This window comes from Palaemon carinicauda, chromosome 12, assembly GCF_036898095.1.
Source record: "Palaemon carinicauda isolate YSFRI2023 chromosome 12, ASM3689809v2, whole genome shotgun sequence".
NCBI lineage: Eukaryota > Metazoa > Arthropoda > Malacostraca > Decapoda > Palaemonidae > Palaemon > Palaemon carinicauda.
The window spans coordinates 5,414,345-5,433,886 of NC_090736.1; the positions used below are offsets into that span (position 1 = coordinate 5,414,345).

The 19,542-nt window shown below is 36.3% G+C and overlaps 1 protein-coding gene across 1 annotated transcript in view; it reads left to right on the forward strand.

The window, feature by feature from the left end:
- The window catches only part of LOC137651181 (autism susceptibility gene 2 protein-like), a 164,743-nt gene that overhangs the window by 114,869 nt on the left and 30,332 nt on the right, over positions 1 to 19,542 (forward strand). The window contains exon 4 of the mRNA XM_068384332.1: positions 1,623 to 1,652. Within this exon, the coding sequence (XP_068240433.1) occupies positions 1,623 to 1,652 (30 nt within the window). The remainder of the gene's footprint in view (positions 1 to 1,622; positions 1,653 to 19,542) is intronic.

Consider the following 19,542-nt stretch of genomic DNA (forward strand, 5'->3'; position numbering starts at 1 on the left):
AGGTATTGATTTAAAAGCTCGAGATAGAGACGACTGTCGAAATCTAACCGAGGCCCTTTGCGTCAATAGCCGTAGGATATTATGATGAAGTATGGAAGGTTCGTTGACACTTGATTGAAGAACCTGATTGGATCATCAATATTCTTAATGCACTTGGTTGAAGAACCTGATTGGATCATCAATAGTCTTGTTCCACTCGGTTGAAGAACCTGATTGGATCATCAATAGTCTTGTTCCACTCGGTTGAAGAACCTGATTGGATCATCAATAGTCTTGTTCCACTCGGTTGAAGAACCTGATTGGATCATCAATAGTCTTGTTCCACTCGGTTGAAGAACCTGATTTGATCCTCAATAGTCTTGTTCCACTTGGTTGAAGAACCTGATTGGATCATTAATAGTCTTGTTCCACTTGGTTGAAGAACCTGATTTGATACTCGATATTCTTTTCCACTTGGTTGAAGAACCTGGTTGGATCATCAATATTCTTGTTCCACTTGGTTGAAGAACCTGATTGGATCATCAATATTCTTGTTCCACTTGGTTGAAGAACCTGATTGGATCATCAATAGTCTTGTTCCACTCGGTTGAAGAACCTGATTGGATCATCAATAGTCTTGTTCCACTCGGTTGAAGAACCTGATTTGATCCTCAATAGTCTTGTTCCACTTGGTTGAAGAACCTGATTGGATCATTAATAGTCTTGTTCCACTCGGTTGAAGAACCTGATTTGATCCTCAATAGTCTTGTTCCACTTGGTTGAAGAACCTGGTTGGATCATCAATATTCTTGTTCCACTTGGTTGAAGAACCTGATTTGATCCTCAATAGTCTTGTTCCACTTGGTTGAAGAACCTGATTGGATCATTAATAGTCTTGTTCCACTCGGTTGAAGAACCTGATTTGATCCTCAATAGTCTTGTTCCACTTGGTTGAAGAACCTGGTTGGATCATCAATATTCTTGTTCCACTTGGTTGAAGAACCTGATTTGATCCTCAATATTGTTATTCCGGTCAATGGATCGAATATACGAATTAGTATTAGTCTGATTAGCATCCATAAATTTGATGATATGAAAGGGTACTAATGCCACTCCTCCCTTTCTGGTGATTGTGTGCTCATGGGATTCAAGAACTGTACCGCCTCTCTCTCTCTCTCTCTCTCTCTCTCTCTCTCTCTCTCTCTCTCTCTCTCTCTCTCTCTCTCTCTCTCTCACCAAAACCTTTTAAGAGTAAGAAATATTTTTCCCAGCGATCATTCTTGTGACGTAAAAAATATTTTTTTAAGTTTTTCTAAAAATTTTAAAAAGAAATATTAAGACAATTTATTATCTCTGACGTCACTATTAAAACAGTTCCTCTTTTATATTGAACATTCTATCTTCATAGAATGATACAATATAGTTGAATTCATGTGATTAAATCCTTTACATTTCTGTTGACTAATTTCATAAGATAACATTGAATTTCTTTGAATATTTACCAATATTTCTACCCTGGTTTCTTTGTCAGCAGTATCAGGACCTCGTCAGTTCCATGTAAGTTATCATAACATACTAAGCAACAATGTAACGTTGTAGATTGATAACTGTAAATTAATTACTTTTTTTTTTTGTCTTTACAGTGTGATAGCGAGAGTGATGGTGACACAAAGGTAAGCTGAATCATTTAATTATTTTATTTCATATTTACCTCCGCCAACGAAGTTGGACGGAGGTTGTATTTTACCTGTTTGTTATTCATGGTTGTAACTTCTTTTACATCTTAGTACGTCCGCCAACGAATGTGGAAGGAGGTTATGATTTCGTCCCTGTTTGTGTTTGTTTGTGAACAGCATCCTGACCACAATTTTAATCGTAGAGTAATGAAACTTGCAGGGATTAACTTAGGTAAAAATCTTAAAATTGTTAAATTTTGGAATGTCAAGGTCAAGGTCTCGGTCAAGCAAAATGTCCAATTCACGTAATTAGCTATAAGCTTGGACATAGTTGTCACAGAGACTTCAAACTTAGTTCATATTTGAATGTACGAAAATCCACACCAATTAATACATATCTGGGTCAAAGGTTGTTGAGGTCGAGAAATAACCTGCTGTGGTGGAGGTCTGTGCTCTACTGAGTGCCCCTCTAGTTTCTTATTAAATTGTTTCGTAATGAAGATATTGGTATATTAAAGAAAGGCGACTGTATATCAATTTCTCAATTTGATTCTCCAGTAAGCCATGAACGTATAATCAACCAAGTGTGGATGTCTTGTAAAGGAGATAGTTTCCTTTTGGCAGTCTTAAAACTTTTTAATTCATCTGTACGTGCACCAGTCACGTATGCGAGGGAGGGTTCTTTGTTGCAGCTATTGGAGGCATCTTAGGCAATGCTAGATTCGTGATGATCGCACCGAGAAGCTAATAAAATTACCTTCCAATTTATCTTATGTTTATAGATCATGATTATACCTTTGATCATGGCGATGAGACGAATATTATTATTATTATTATTATTATTATTATTATTATTATTATTATTATTATCCAAGCTACAACCCTAGTTGGAAAAGCAAGATGCTATAAGCCCAGGGGCTCCAACAGGGAAAAACAGCCCAGTGAGGAAAGGAAATAAGGAAATAAATAAATGAAGAGAACAAATTAACAATAAATCATTCTAAAATATTATTATTATTATTATTATTATTATTACTATCCAAGCTACAACCCTAGTTGGAAAAGCAAGATGCTCTAAGCCCAGGGGCTCCAACAGGGAAAAATAGCCCATTGAGGAAAGGAAATAAGAAAATAAATAAATGAAGAGAACAAATTAACAATAAATCATTCTAAAATAAGTAACGACGTCAAAACAGACATGTCATATATAAACTATTAACAACATCAAAAACAAATATGTCATAAATAAACTATAAAAAGACTCATGAACCGTGTTTAATAGATATTTAAGTTTAAGTAAATGTTTCCGTTATAGAACGTGTGGATTGATATTTTCATAAGCAAGGGATATGTGACTAAACAATTTAAGAAATCAAGCATTTTTCTCATTTTGTTTTGTGTACATTGATGTTGAAATGGAATAAGGCGGTTCTAGTATATTTTTAATGGTAAAACATTTTATGTAGGACCATTGTAATGTACCTTTTGTGGTGCTAAAGCAAACTCTTCCATTTGTAGAGTTATAGAAGCGTGCCAACAACCATATGACGTGTATGTATGTGTGTATATATATATATATATATATATATATATATATATATATATATATATATATATATATATATATATATATATATATATATATATATATATAATATATATATATTATATATAATATATATATATTATATATACATATATGATATAAATGTATATATATATATATATATATATATATAGAGAGAGAGAGAGAGAGAGAGAGAGAGAGAGAGAGAGAGAGAGAGAGAGAGAGAGAGAGAGAGCGAGCAAGCAGCTCTACCTCTTAAACATCACCTCATTAACGACTTACGGCCATATTATGACTCTCACGGGTAGCCATCAACCACAGCACCCTGCTACCTCTTGGTGAAGGAGAGAGAGCTGTTAACGCCTTTACTGCCCCCCTTGGCAAGGGCGACAATGGCTTTCTCTGGGGGGGCCCCCTTTACGTTGTTGCAGACGGAAGCTATGATGGACTTAATACGCCTAATTGGTTATTTGGTTGGCGCAAACCACCACTTGCATGGTTATTCGAGGGCCCAAACAGTCCTCTTCCAGCCCCCGCTAGTTCGGCGCAAATGCATCTTCCACGTTTTTTACGGCGTCGTTTTACTGTGTGTGTGTCGTTTCTCGTTTTACGACTCGTGTTTACAACCTAATTCAGAATTCATGCATACATGCCGGATATTTATGTAGGCCTTCGACGGGGTTATTTACATACACACACACACACACACACACACACACACACACACACACACACACCTCTCTCTCTCTCTCTCTCTAGTATGGCTGCATTCCTGAAAAGGTAAATTAGATATATTGCTTTGTTGATAGTAGATTGCTGTGGTTTAGAGCTAGCAATGTCTTAATTTTTGTGTAGTTTCACTTCCGTAAGTTGAGAATTGCCTTGTCGAATCCCTCCTTTCCCGTATTGTTGGCATACACGCCTTATGAATGGGACACACTCGTTAGTTTTCATTATTTCTACATTTTAGCTGCGACCCGCACCGATCGGGTGACAGATTCGAACGTGGTATTTAAGCCTTACCAGCCTTTTAGGCTTGAGAGAGAGAGAGAGAGAGAGAGAGAGAGAGAGAGAGAGAGAGAGAGAGACTTGAGTAATGGCATTCAAATATAAATCATCATCATATCGTCCTACGCCTTTTGACGCAAAGGGCCTCGGTTAGATTTCGCCAGTCGTCTCTATCTTGAGCTTTTAAATCAATACTTCTCCATTCATCATCATCTACTTCGCGCTTTATAGTCCTCAGTCACGTAGGTCTGGGTATTCCTACTCATCTAGTGTCTTGTGGAAACCAGCTGAACGTTTGGTGAACTAATCTTTCTTGGGGAGTGCGAAGAGCATGCATTAGAATTAAAAATTAAATTATATCGAAGAGGTAATTCTTAACTTCCAATGGGAAGTACCCCTTGCGCATTTTACATTTTACACATGACGTTCATAACGTTATTTCATGTAAGTGGCGTTATCATTCTAACAGTTCAATGAAGCCTAGTTCCGTATTATTCTGTTTAAAGATTTAAAGGTCGCTCATGAATAGCAGAGGCAAGGGACAATGACATTGCCCTAGCAAGCAGGACAATGCCATAGAGACAGACCATATTTTCTATGATCAGCGCCCAAGCCCCCTCTCCACCCAAGCTAGGACCGGGAGGGCCAGGCAAATGGCTGCTGATGACTCAACAGATAGACCTATAGGCTCCCCCCAAACCCCCCAACCTTAGCTCACAAGGATGGTAAGGTTACGGACACTAATGGCACTAACGAGACTGAGCGAAACTCGAACCCCCGACTGGGAAACACCTGGCAGAGACGTTACCAATCAGGCCACAACAACCCTGGCAGTATTGTTGCGAGTGTATTCACCTTCCACAAAACTCTTATCATATTGACTCTGCTCTCATTATCCTTGTCTTGAGTTTTCTATTTGTTAATAGAAAAAATTTAGTATTTAAATAATTGTTTAGTTTTCTCCACTTTAAAGGAAATAAACCATATATTGTATCACAAAAAAGAAAAAAAAACTGCCGAGATTTGCAAATACACACACACACACACACACACACACACACACACACACACACATATATATATATATATATATATATATATATATATATATATATATATATATATATATATATATGCGTAAAAATCACAGGAAAAAGTGATGCTCAGATGCAGAGGAACCACAGGGAAAATGAAAATACGAAATCATAAGATTAAGTCCTGACTAGTTTCGTGATACTTCTTCAGAGGACTGATTTATTGAGAGAGGTTTCTTTACATTTTATAGGGAAAGTAAACGCACGAACATACATATAGAGGCTTACAGAACAATGTATTTATTACCTCCGCCAGGAGGGTATGTTTTCGGTTCGGTTTGTTTGTTTCTCTGTTTGTCTGTCTGTCTGTGGACAACGTAGAGGCCACATTTCTACACGGAATCACTTCAAACTTGGCCAAGTAGTTCCCCAATGTGTATGGAAGAACTGATTAAATTTTGGTCAAGGTCACCCCAAGGTCAAGGTCACAGGGGTCACTGGTGTCACTATGACATAAGTGGCCATATCAAGAGACAGAAATAAAGCACTGACTTTTGCATAAGCCAACAGGGAAGTCCTAGTCCAGGCGCAACCCATGGGTGATGTTCAAATTTATAAAGGTCAAAGGTCAAGGTCATATTGGTGCATTATATCAATGTCATATTAAGTATCAGTGGCAAATGAACAAAGATCACTTGAAGGTCAAAAGTCAAGCAGGTCACTTGAAGGTCAAGGTCACGTGAAGGTCAAGGTCACGTGAAGGTCAAGGTCACGTGAAGGTCAAGGTCACGTGAAGGTCAAGTACATTTGAAGATCAAGGTCACTTGAAGCCAAGGTCATGTGAAGGTCAAGGTCACGTGAAGGTCAAGGTCACTTGAAGGTCACGTGAAGGTCAAGGTCATGTGAAGGTCGAAGTCACATCAATTCATGATTCTAGGACATATGGCGCTCTAGGTCACCTTGGCGGAGGTATGTCCTCTACGAGGACCATGTCCGCGTTCAGGACTTGCTCACTTGTTTATATATAGAGTGGGTGCTATCCCCAGATGATACGTGCTTAGTAGAATCATATTTAGAATGTTTCCAGTTTGCTGTCTCGAAGTTGATTTCCACTGTCTAGTGACCACATCCAAAGTTGACTTGCACTGTCTAGTGACCACATCCGAAGTTGACTTCCACTGTCTAGTGACCACATCCGAAGTTGGCTTCCACTGTCTAGTGACCACATCCGAAGTTGACTTCCACTGTCTAGTGACCACATCCAAAGTTGACTTCCGCTGTCTAGTGACCACATCCAAAGTTGATTTCCACTGTCTAGTGACCACATCCGAAGTTGACTTCCACTGTCTAGTGATCACATCCAAAGTCGTGTTTCGAGTCTACAATCAGTTGGTTCTGGGCTTAGAAATCGAAGCCTTTTCTTTGTTCCACAATATCCTACCAATGCTGGAGAGTGCTTTAAATTCACCAGAATGAATTAATATATTTAGTACCGACGGTAGGATACTAATTTTGAATTATGTTGCCACTATTCCTTCATAATCTCTTGTTTTAAGTGGCCTTTATCAGTAACGCCTTCCGAGTCTGTGTGGATAGAAATAAAAAAGTCAGAACCAGTTTAGACTAAGGCAGAACAATTTATAGTTTGGCGTTTATAGATGACATATCTGTTTTGATGTTGTTACCTGTTTTTTTTTTTAATGTTATTTTTTCTTCATCGTTTATTTATTTCCTTAAATCCTTTCCTCACTGGGCTATTTTTTCTCTATTAGAACCCTTGGGCTTATTGCAGCTTGCTTTTCCAACAAGGGTTGTAGCTTAGCTAATAATAATAATGGTAATAATAATGATAATAATAATAATAATAATAATGTAAATATGGGAAGTGAATAATGTAAAATATAATGGATAAGGATTTTGTGATTGTTAGTTATTCGTTGTGTAATGCGAATGGCTACTCAAAATAAATCCTTGTTTATTAAATGGTGCTGTAAATAAGCCACTATTAGCTTCAGGGAAGTTTTAATAATCACTTAAATTTCGGTGATGGAAGAAATATTAAGGTTTTTTTTTCCTCAAAAAAAAAAAAAAAAAAAAAAAAAAAAAAAAAAAAAAAAGGTTCAAATGCCCCTCATGAATGGCAGAGGCAAGGGACAGTGACATTGTCCTATCAAGCTGGACAATGCCCCAGAGACCGACTAAATATACATATGACCAGCGTCCATGTTAGGACCAAGGAGGACCAGGCAGTGTCTGCTGGTGACTCAGTAGATAGACCTATAAGCTTCCCCAAACCTCCCCTCTTTAGCTCACAGGGAGGGTGAGGTTGCAGCGACCAAAGGAACTAATGAGTTTGAGCGGGACTCGAATCGCAGTCTGGCGTTCACCAGTCGGGGACGTTACCACATCGGCCACCACAACCGTAGTTTTAATATCTCTAAGAGTATTAAGACCTACCCCTTATATATAAATATATATATTTATATATAAAATATATATATATATATTATATAAATATATATATAATATATATATTATATATATTATATACATTATATATATATATATATATATATATATATATATATATATATATATATATATATATATATATATATATATAAATGGGTTAAAGCTGACAAGAAGAATATTAAAGAGCAGAAATATCAAGGGATGAAAAAAAAAACTTAAAAAAAAAAGAGATTTCCCCTAAAAGCACTCTGTCCCTCACAGATGACATTCAGATCCGCGCTGATATCAATCGATGTCGAGTGAAGTGGAAGGATGGGATGTGTGATCAGAGTCGTCGATATTTATTTGTTTTGGCTGTGAGACGAAAAAAAAATGTATCAGTGTGTTTTGCGCGTTGTATCTATGTTATACGGCTTTTATTTGTTATTGCTGTCATTTTTTTAGCCTTTTTTTTCTCCTGCAGATCTCGTGGGTGAGAGTTTTTGTTGTCGCGAGGGTTGGAACATTGATACACTTTTTTTTATAGTTGGACAGGTTGAAGGTAGCTTCTATCATGTATAGATACACTTTATCTCTTGTTCAATAGACTATTACCCTTTTGACGTTGATAGACATTTTCCAGAATCGATGTAGATTAATATTGTTTACAGTATATTGGAAGTAAGAGGATCTTTTTGTGATTCAAGGGGACCATTGTATTTATTATTATTATTATTATTTTTATTATTATTATTATTTGCTAAGCCACAACCCCAGTTTATAAAAGCAAAAGTCTATAAGCCCATGGCCTCCAATAGGGAAAATAGCCCATTGAGGAAAGGTAACAAGGAAAAATAAGATATTGTAAGAACTAACATTATTATTATTATTATTATTATTATTATTATTATCATTATTATTATTATTATTAATATTACTTGCTAATCCACAACCCCAAATTCTAAAAGCAAAAGTCCATAAGCCCATGGTCTCCAATAGGGAAAATAGCCTATTGAGGAAAGGAAACAAGGAAAAATAAGATATTTTAAGAACTAAAATTAAATTATTATTATTATTACTTGCTAAGCCACAACTCTAGTTGGAAAGGCAAAACGCTATAAGCCCATGGGCTCCAATAGGGATAATAGCCCATTGAGGGAAGGAAACAAGGAAAAATAAGATATTTTAAGAACTAACATTTAACATTAAATTATTATTATTATTATTATTATTATTATTATTATTATTATTATTATTATTATTACTACTTGCTAAGCCACAACCCCAGTTTTTAAACGCAAAAGTCTAAAAGCCAATGGCATCCAATAGGGAAAATAGCCCAGTGAGGAAAGGAAACATGAGAAAATAAAATATTTTCGAAAGCAGTAACTTTGAAATAAATATCTCGTATAGAGTAAAAACTTTAACAAAACAACAGGAAGAGAAAAAAGATTAGAATGTGTCCGAGTGTACCCTCAAGCAAGAGAACTCTAACCCATGAAGTAATAGGATCTTTTTAGTTGTTCTATTGGATCATTGTCTTATTGTTGTGCTGGAATATTGTCAATGTAGCCTCATATATAATGACATTGAATAGTGTTCGTCTTCAAGCCTTAATGTTGTCATCATAATCTCCTACGCCTATTGACGCTAAGGGGCTCGGTTAGATTTCGCCAGTCGTCTCTATCTTGAGCTTTTAATTCAATACTTCTCCATTCATCATCTACCTCGCGCTTCATAATCCTCAGCCATGTAGGCCTGGGTCTTCCAACTCTTCTAGTGCCTTGTGGAGCTTAGCTGAACGTTTGGTGAACTAATCTCTCTTTGGGAGTGCGAAGAGCATGTCCAAACTATCTCCATCTATCCCTCATGATCTCATCCACGCATGGCACTCGAGTAATTTGGAAATCAAACCGCCTGAAATTGCATATAAAATCACACTTTATTTGTTTAGTGAGATCTGTGTTACTCTATGGACATGAGTCATGGTATGACAATGAAACAATCTCCAATAGATTTAGTAGATTTGAGAACAAAGCCCTCAGAAGGATATTGGGAGTTAAATGGCAGGGCAGGATTTTTTTTTTTATGTTGAACAGACTGACACAAGTCTTTCTTTTTATAGTTTATATATGAAATATCGCTTTTGATGTTATTGTTTTTAAAACATTTTCATTGTTCATTAATTCTCATATCGTTCATTTCCTTATTTCCTAATTTCCTTTCTTCACTGGGCTATTTTCCCTGTTGGAGCCCTTGGGCTTAAAGCATCTTCCTTCCCCAACCTGGGTTGTAGCTTAGCTAATAACAACAATAATAATAATAACAATAACAATTAATAATAATTAATAATTGAATTTCAATAAAATTGTCTTTATCTTTCAACTTCTCACGAATAATTGTCCAGAAAATAGAACTGTTTTGTGTTAAAGAAAACTTGTAAGGATTATTTTCTGCGACAGTAGATTATCACAAGGTCTACATAGACAAATATGTAAGGCATTCCTGGCTGGCCATTCCCCCTTGAATATAAATATTTGCGTGCAAGCATTGCCAGTAATTAAAAGTCCCCATCAAATTGAATTAAAGGTCTAAATTTAAGCTGTTACTTCTGTTTCTAACTATTTGTGCTTTCTGTTCCTGGCCAGTAGCCTGGCTTTGATGTTACTGCCAGCAGAAGCCGTTTCTCTCATTGCTATGTACTTTTATTCTTGCTAGCCCTTGACTTGGCAAAGCAATCTTTAAGATTGTGTCATATTGTAAAGGAAGAGAGTTACCTTTTTTTGGACTTGGCAAGGCAATCTTTAAGGTTGTGTCATATTGTAAAGGAAGCGAGTTACCTTTTTTTGGACTTGGCAAGGCAATCTTTAAGATTGTGTCATATTGTAAAGGAAGAGAGTTACCTTTTTTGGACTTGGCAAGGCAATCTTTAAGGTTGTGTCATATTGTAAAGGAAGAGAGTTACCTTTTTTTTGGACTTGGCAAGGCAATCTTTAAGGTTGTGTCATATTGTAAAGGAAGGGAGTTACCTTTTTTTGGACTTGGCAAGGCAATCTTTAAGGTTGTGTCATATTGTAAAGGAAGAGAGTTACCTTTTTTTGGACTTGGCAAGGCAATCTTTAAGGTTGTGTCATATTGTAAAGGAAGAGAGTTACCTTTTTTGGACTTGGCAAGGCAATCTTTAAGGTTGTGTCATATTGTAAAGGAAGAGAGTTACCTTTTTTTGGACTTGGCAAGGCAATCTTTAAGGTTGTGTCATATTGTAAAGGAAGAGAGTTACCTTTTTTGGACTTGGCAAGGCAATCTTTAAGGTTGTGTCATATTGTAAAGGAAGAGAGTTACCTTTTTTTGGACTTGGCAAGGCAATCTTTAAGGTTGTGTCATATTGTAAAGGAAGGGAGTTACCTTTTTTTGGACTTGGCAAGGCAATCTTTAAGATTGTGTCATATTGTAAAGGAAGGGAGTTACCTTTTTTTGGACTTGGCAAGGCAATCTTTAAGGTTGTGTCATATTGTAAAGGAAGAGAGTTACCTTTTTTTTTGGACTTGGCAAGGCAATCTTTAAGATTGTGTCATATTGTAAAGGAAGAGAGTTACCTTTTTTGGACTTGGCAAGGCAATCTTTAAGGTTGTGTCATATTGTAAAGGAAGAGAGTTACCTTTTTTTTGGACTTGGCAAGGCAATCTTTAAGGTTGTGTCATATTGTAAAGGAAGGGAGTTACCTTTTTTTGGACTTGGCAAGGCAATCTTTAAGATTGTGTCATATTGTAAAGGAAGGGAGTTACCTTTTTTGGACTTGGCAAGGCAATCTTTAAGGTTGTGTCATATTGTAAAGGAAGAGAGTTACCCTTTTTTGTATTAAGAGTCAGAACGTGAGGTCGTGATGTGTGTTGTCTCGGTGTAAAGACGTTCTGGAACCAATTCACGCGCATATGCACAGGGGCGATTTTATTGCAAGGCGCAAGTTGATCAGAAACCTTTCAGAATTCAGTACTCAGAAAGAGGAGAGACATCAAAAGGCTTAAGAGAGATTCATTCAAAAGTTTTCTTGGTCAGATCTAAGAGGGTTGGCTAAGTGGATGGAAGAATAGCTTGCCAAAGGCACAAGCAAGTGTCTAGCCCTTCGATGATCATAGTGTGTCACTCTTGCACACAACCAAATGGATTGTTTGTTCTTGAATTTAGGGTGGCTGTGGCCTATTGGTAATGTCCTTACCTGGTGATCGCCACACTGGGGTTCGAGTCCCGTTCAAGCTCGTTAGTTCCTTTGGTCGCTGCAACCTCACCATCCTTTTTGAGCTAAGGATGGGGGATTTGGGGGAGCCTATAGGTCTATCTCCTGAGTCATCAGCAGCCATTGCTTGGTCCTCCTTGTTTCTAGCTTGTGTGGAAAGGGTGCCTTGGTCGCTGAACATATGTATACATGGTCAGTCTCTTGGACATTGTCCTGCTTGATAGAGCAATGTCACTGTGTCTTGCATCTGCCTTTGTCCTGCTTGATAGGGCAATGTCACTGTCTTGCATCTGCCATTGTCCTGCTTGATAGGGCAATGTCACTGTGTCTTGCATCTGCCTTTGTCCTGCTTGATAGGGCAATGTCACTGTGTCTTGCATCTGCCATTGTCCTGCTTGATAGGGCAATGTCACTGTGTCTTGCATCTGCCATTCATGAGTGGCCTTTAAACCTTTCAAATTGGAGGACAATCGTGATTTCCACCAGTCGTAACTAACTTCATGAAATTGATTTAGATGAAAAGAGACATCTTTACATTGGTCTTGAATATCTTCGTAATGTGCCGAGTACTTCAAACGGGGGGAGACACCGGCACAGTCTGTATTTAATTTTCCCTCCAGCAACAAAGTTGGAAGGAGGTTATGTTTTACCCCGTTTGTGTGTTTGTAATCCATGTTTGTGTGTTTGTTTGTGAACAGCTTCCTGGCCACAATTTTGATCGCAGAGTAATGAAAATTATTGGGATTAACTGTCATGTAAAAAGCTGGAAATGATTAATTTTTGGAAGGTCAAGGTTACGGTCAAGCAATATGTCCAGTTCACGTATTCAGCCATAACTTGGTTCATATTAGAGTGTATGAAAATCCACGCCAATTAATACTTGTTAAGGTCAAAGATCAAGGTTAAGGTCGAGAAATAAGCTGCCGCGGCGGAGGTCTGCTCTCTACTGAGTGCTCCTCTAGTTATCTTTACATTCAAGAACAATAGTCAAACCATTGTTCTCTAGTCTTGGGTAGTGCCATAGCCTCTATACCATGGTCTTCAACTGTCTTGGGTTAGAGTTTTCTTGCTTGAAGGACTCGGGCATACTATTTTATCTTATTTCTCTTCCTCTTGTTTTGTTAAAGTTTTTATAGTTTATATAGGGTGTATTTATTTTGATGTTATGCTTAAAATATGTTATATTCTCTTGTTTCCTATCTTCTGTTGGAGCCCCTGGGCTTATAGCATCCTGCTTTTCCAATTAGGGTTGTAGCTTAGCAAGTAATAATAACAATAAAAACTGTTGTTTATTAACTCGCCCTTTCAAATCAGGAGAGACTTTTGTATGGCGTTGCAGGTCGTCTTTGAAAACATCCAAGTGGATTAAAAGTTATTTATTATTATTATTATTATTATTATTATTATTATTACTAGCCAAGCTACAACCCTAGTTGGAAAAGCAAGATGCTACAAGCCCAAGGGCTCCAACAGGGAAAAATAGCCCAGTGAGGAAAGGAAATAAGGAAATAAATAAATGATGAGAATAAATTAACAGTAAATCATTCTAAAAACAGTAACAATTAACAACGTCAAAAACAGATATGTCCTATATAAACTATAAAAAGACTCATGTCAGCCTAGTCAACATAAAAACATTTGCTCCAATTTTTTACAATTATTCGCATAGTTAAGATATGAGAACCCAAACATTGAAAAAAAAAAAATGAATTAAGTCGGGCTATTGATGAAACTACTCAGGAAGGATGGTAATACAAAGGTAATTCCATAGGGATTATTATTATTATTATTGTTATTGTTATTATTATTATCATTATTATTAATATTATTATTATTATTATTGATATTATTATTATTATTATTGATATTATTATTATTATTATTGATATTATTATTATTATTATTATTAGAATTACTATTATTATTATCATTATTAAAATCATTATTATTATTATTATTATTATGATTATTATTATTATTATTATTATTATTATTACTATTATTATGATTATTATTATTATTGATGATATTGCAAATTTCAAGCAAGTAAAAAAAAAGCATATTAGACAGCCGTTTAACACTTACTTAACTACGAACTGTCTATTTTAGGATTTGACATTTCAAGGCTCAGTAACTTTTTTCCTTCTCCTCAATTGTGGTTCTTTTATAAATTGTGGTTTGCCGTCTTAAATCTTTGGACATTTTTTTAGGTCAATGTGGGTTTAGCCAGTTAATGATGATGATGATATTATCATTATTACAAGCTAAGAGAGATTAGTTCACCAAACGTTCAGCTGGGCTCGACAAGCACTATAAGAGTTGGAAGACCCAGGCCTACATGGCTGAGGACTATGAAGTGCGAAGTAGTAGATAATGAGTGGAGAAGTATTGAATTAAAAAGCTCCAGATAGAGACGACGGGCGAAATCTAACAGAGGCCCTTTGCGTCAAAAGGCGTAGGAGGAGGTGATGATGATGATCTAAGCTTTAACCCTATTTGGAAAAGCAAGATGCTATAAACCCAATGGCTCCAACAAGGTAAAAAATAGCCCATTGAGTTATGAAACAAGGAAATAAACAAACTACAAGAGAATTAATAACCAACCAAAATAAAATATTTAGTCGTAGGAGGAGGTGATGATGATGATCTAAGCTATAACCCTATTTGGAAAAGCAAGATGCTATAAACCCAATGGCTCCAAAAAAGGAAAAATAGCCTATCGAGTTAAGAAACAAGGAAATAAACAAACTACAAGAGAATTAATAACCAACCAAACTAAAATATTTTAAGAACAATAACATTAAATTGCCGGAATCGGCCTGGTTATACCAAGTGGAGAATTTGATTTCGTAAACGCTAGCCAGGATCTTCGATAAACAATATGTTTTTATATATACACACAGCTCATCAGTATCACGTCAGATAACCCCCCCCCCCACCCCCTTCCCCATTGCTCGTAGATATTCGCCTCACGTCTTCGCTCACCTTTCTGCTTACCGGATTGACAGACCTCAGTTTTCAACAAATCTTTTTTTTATCCATGTATCCAATTCTGAACATGTTCACTATTTTCAGTTATACGCGGGGCTACCTATCGTTGTTGTTGTTACTACTACTACTACTACTACTACTACTACCAAATTATTATTACTACCTATTACTACTACTACTACTATTAATTACTACTACTACTAATTACTACTACTACTATTAATCACTACTACCGATTATTTTTACTACTACTGCTACTGCTACTACTACTCTTCCTAAAATATTTTATTTTCCTTGTTTCCTTTCCTCACTGAGCTACTTTCCCTGTTGGGGCCTCTGGGCCTATAGCATCCTGCTTTTCCAACTAGGGTTGTAGCTTAGCAAGTAATAATAATAATAATAATACTACTATTACTACTACTATTAATCACTACTACCGATTATTTTTACTACTACTACTACCTATTATTATAATTATTTATTATTATTATTATTATTATTATCATCATTAGTCAGTCTCTCAATCTTTTCCTTTACTCATTTTCCCGTACGAGTTTCTACGAGGAAAAAAAAAAAACCCCGTGGTCCGGGTGAATGTGTAGGCCGTAAAGAGAGGATGTAAAAGTTTTATGCCAGCCATTACTCCACGACAACTGCCCCTAGCGCTCGCTACAGTGCATAAAACATATAAACCGTCGCATAAACCGAAGAATAAAACACGTAAAGCCTTGCATAAAACCGCACAAGAACGTTTTATCAGAAACTGTCTTCAAACCCACCCCCCGTCTTTCTATCTTCTCCTATACAGCTTTCTTCTTAACAAGCAAAATGCAAGTATATCCCCCCTCTCCAGAACTTTCCCCCCCCTGAGAGGGAGGGAGGGAGGGGGTCTAATTTCCTTGGTATTCAACACTGCCCTTCCGCCTGTCCCTTAGCCAATAGGAATTTTTGGCAGACGGCCACGAATATTGCATATCCCAGTGACGCACTCGTGTATAGATAGGCTCATATTTGAGCACGCATTCCTTTGCATAACACACACGCACTCGGTACGTCCTTATAAAAAAAAAAAAAACATGATTGGTAGAAATATGAGTGAAACAAAACGTAAACATTGAGTGATTATTTTTGTTTTTCTCTCAAATTTTCAATATATTGACCCTCGATGGAAACTTCTGATTATTCTGTAATTTGAAGGAGTGTGATGTAGCTAAATATCTAAAGTTTTAATTGAATCTCATAGAATTATTAGTCACTGAGGTTTAAAAATAGCTTGCTGAAGTCTTCTATCTTATTGGCTTTGTTTTGTTTAAAGGTCGCTCATGAATGGCAGAGGCAAGGCACAGTGACATTGCCATATCAAGCAGAACAATGTCCTAGAGACTGACCATATATACATATGATCAGCGCCCAAGCTCCCTCTCTCCACCCAAGCTAGGAGCAAGGAGGCCCAGGCAAGGGCTCCTGATGGATCAGCAGGTAGACTTAAAGGCTCCCCTAAACCTCCGATCCTTAGCTCACAAGGATGGTGAGGTTGCAGCGACCAATGGAACTGATGAGTTTGAGCAGGACTCCAACATCAGTCTGGCGTTCACCAGTCAGGGACGTTACTAAATAGGCCACCACAATCGTTTTGTTATTTTCTATTAATTTCTATTATATTTTTAGTACTTCAACATAATGATGGTTTTATTATTTGAAAATAAAGAATTTTGTAGAATATTCATGTATTTTCTTAATTAAATTATCTGGTAATATTTGACTTTAATGAAGGGCTTTGGACATTAAATTCAACATTATCTTCAGTGCTTATTGAATTTATATCAAATAATCATTTGCAGTTCCTAATTTCTTCCGTATAATTGTGAAATTTATTATTCAATTTAATGATCTCCAGTGAAGGTTGCATTAAATATTAATAGTATATCCCACGTAGACTTTTTAGTACAACACACACAGCCATAATCTGGTTTCATTGATTTCATCATCGCCTTATCAAAAACAAATTGCAAGATGCTTAAAAAAAGATAGTTTTCTCTGTATTACTGTCCGCGTACCACTACATTAACATTTTAGGGTTTTGGTGGTCGATGTGGTAACGTCCCTGACTGGTGAGCGCCAGACTGGGATTCGAATCCCGCTCAAATTCGTTTGTTTCTTTGGTCGCTGCAACCTCACCCTCCTTGTGAGCTAAGGATGGGGTGTTTGCGGGAGCCTGTAAGTCTATCTGCTGAGTCATCAGCAGCCATTGCCTGGCTTTTCTTTGTCCTAGCTTGGGCGCTCATCATATGTATATATGGTCAGTCTCTAGGGCATTGTCCTGCTTGATAGGGCAATGTCAATATCAATTGCCTCTGCCATTCATGAGCGGCCTTTAAACCACTGCATTCACATTAAAGTGATCTCTCTCTCTCTCTCTCTCTCTCTCTCTCTCTCTCTCTCTCTCTCTCTCTCTCTCTCTCAAAACTTAAGGGTTCATTCTAATACATTCTCTCTCTCTCTCTCTCTCTCTCTCTCTCTCTCTCTCTCTCTCTCTCTCTCTCTCTCTCTCTCTCTCTCTGAAGGAGATTCAAAGAATCTGGCGTGTGGAGTATTTTTATTTGCAACTTAAAAGACATCTCTGTAGCATGTTTGTTGTTGAAGCTTGCTCTTTTTTTTATTGCCGATAGTCTACTTAGCTTTTTTATAGCATTTATTTATGGAAGCTATTGTTGATGTTACAGTCTATTACAGTGGTTTATTTTACACTTTTGAGTTTTAAGATTTAATTTAACTCTTTCTGGCTGGTGTTTTATGATTCATTTTCCTCTTCCTGTCTGGTGTTTAATTATTTCATTTAACTTTCTGGCTGGTGTTTTATGATTAATTTTCCTCTTTCTGGCTGGTGTTTAATTATTTAATTTAACTCTTTCTGGCAGGTGTTTTATGATTAATTTTCCTCTTTCTGGCTGGTGTTTTATGATTAATTTTCCTCTTTCTGGCTGGTGTTTTATGATTAATTTTCCTCTTTCTGGCTGGTGTTTTATGATTAATTTTCCTCTTTCTGGCTGGTGTTTTATGATTAATTTTCCTCTTTCTGGCTGGTGTTTTATGATTAATTTTCCTCTTTCTGGCTGGTGTTTTATGATTAATTTTCCTCTTTCTGGCTGGTGTTTTATGATTAATTTTCCTCTTTCTGGCTGGTGTTTTATGATTAATTTTCCTCTTTCTGGCTGGTGTTTTATGATTAATTTTCCTCTTTCTGGCTGGTGTTTTATGATTAATTTTCCTCTTTCTGGCTGGTGTTTTATGATTAATTTTCCTCTTTCTAGCTGGTGTTTTAGGATTAATTTTCCTCTTTCTGGCTGGTGTTTAATTATTTAATTTAACTCTTTCTGACTGGTGTTTTATGATTAATTTTCCTCTTTCTGGCTGGTGTTTTATGATTAATTTTCTTCTCTCTGGCTGGTGTTTTATGATTAATTTTCCTCTTTCTGGCTGGTGTTTTATGATTAATTTTCCTCTTTCTGGCTGGTGTTTTATGATTAATTTTCCTCTTTCTGACTGGTGTATTATGATTAATTTTCCTCTTTCTGACTGGTGTATTATGATTAATTTTCCTCTTTCTGGCTGGTGTTTTATGATTAATTTTCCTCTTTCTGGCTGGTGTTTTATGATTAATTTTCCTCTTTCTGGCTGGTGTTTTATGATTAATTTTCCTCTTTCTGGCTGGTGTTTTATGATTAATTTTCCTCTTTCTGGCTGGTGTTTTATGATTAATTTTCCTCTTTCTGACTGGTGTTTTATGATTAATTTTCCTCTTTCTGGCTGGTGTTTTATGATTAATTTTCCTCTTTCTGGCTGGTGTTTTATGATTAATTTTCCTCTTTCTGGCTGGTGTTTTATGATTAATTTTCCTCTTTCTGGCTGGTGTTTTATGATTAATTTTCCTCTTTCTGGCTGGTGTTTTATGATTAATTTTCCTCTTTCTGGCTGGTGTTTTGATTAATTTTCCTCTTTCTGGCTGGTGTTTTATGATTAATTTTCCTCTTTCTGGCTGGTGTTTTATGATTAATTTTCCTCTTTCTGGCTGGTGTTTTATGATTAATTTTCCTCTTTCTGACTGGTGTTTTATGATTAATTTTCCTCTTTCTGGCTGGTGTTTTATGATTAATTTTCCTCTTTCTGGCTGGTGTTTTATGATTAATTTTCCTCTTTCTGGCTGGTGTTTTATGATTAATTTTCCTCTTTCTGGCTGGTGTTTTATGATTAATTTTCCTCTTTCTGGCTGGTGTTTTATGATTAATTTTCCTCTTTCTGGCTGGTGTTTTATGATTAATTTTCCTCTTTCTGGCTGGTGTTTTGATTAATTTTCCTCTTTCTGGCTGGTGTTTTATGATTAATTTTCCTCTTTCTGGCTGGTGTTTTATGATTAATTTTCCTCTTTCTGGCTGGTGTTTTAGGATTAATTTTCCTCTTTCTGGCTGGTGTTTAATTATTTAATTTAACTCTTTCTGACTGGTGTTTTATGATTAATTTTCCTCTTTCTGGCTGGTGTTTTATGATTAATTTTCCTCTTTCTAGCTGGTGTTTTAGGATTAATTTTCCTCTTTCTGGCTGGTG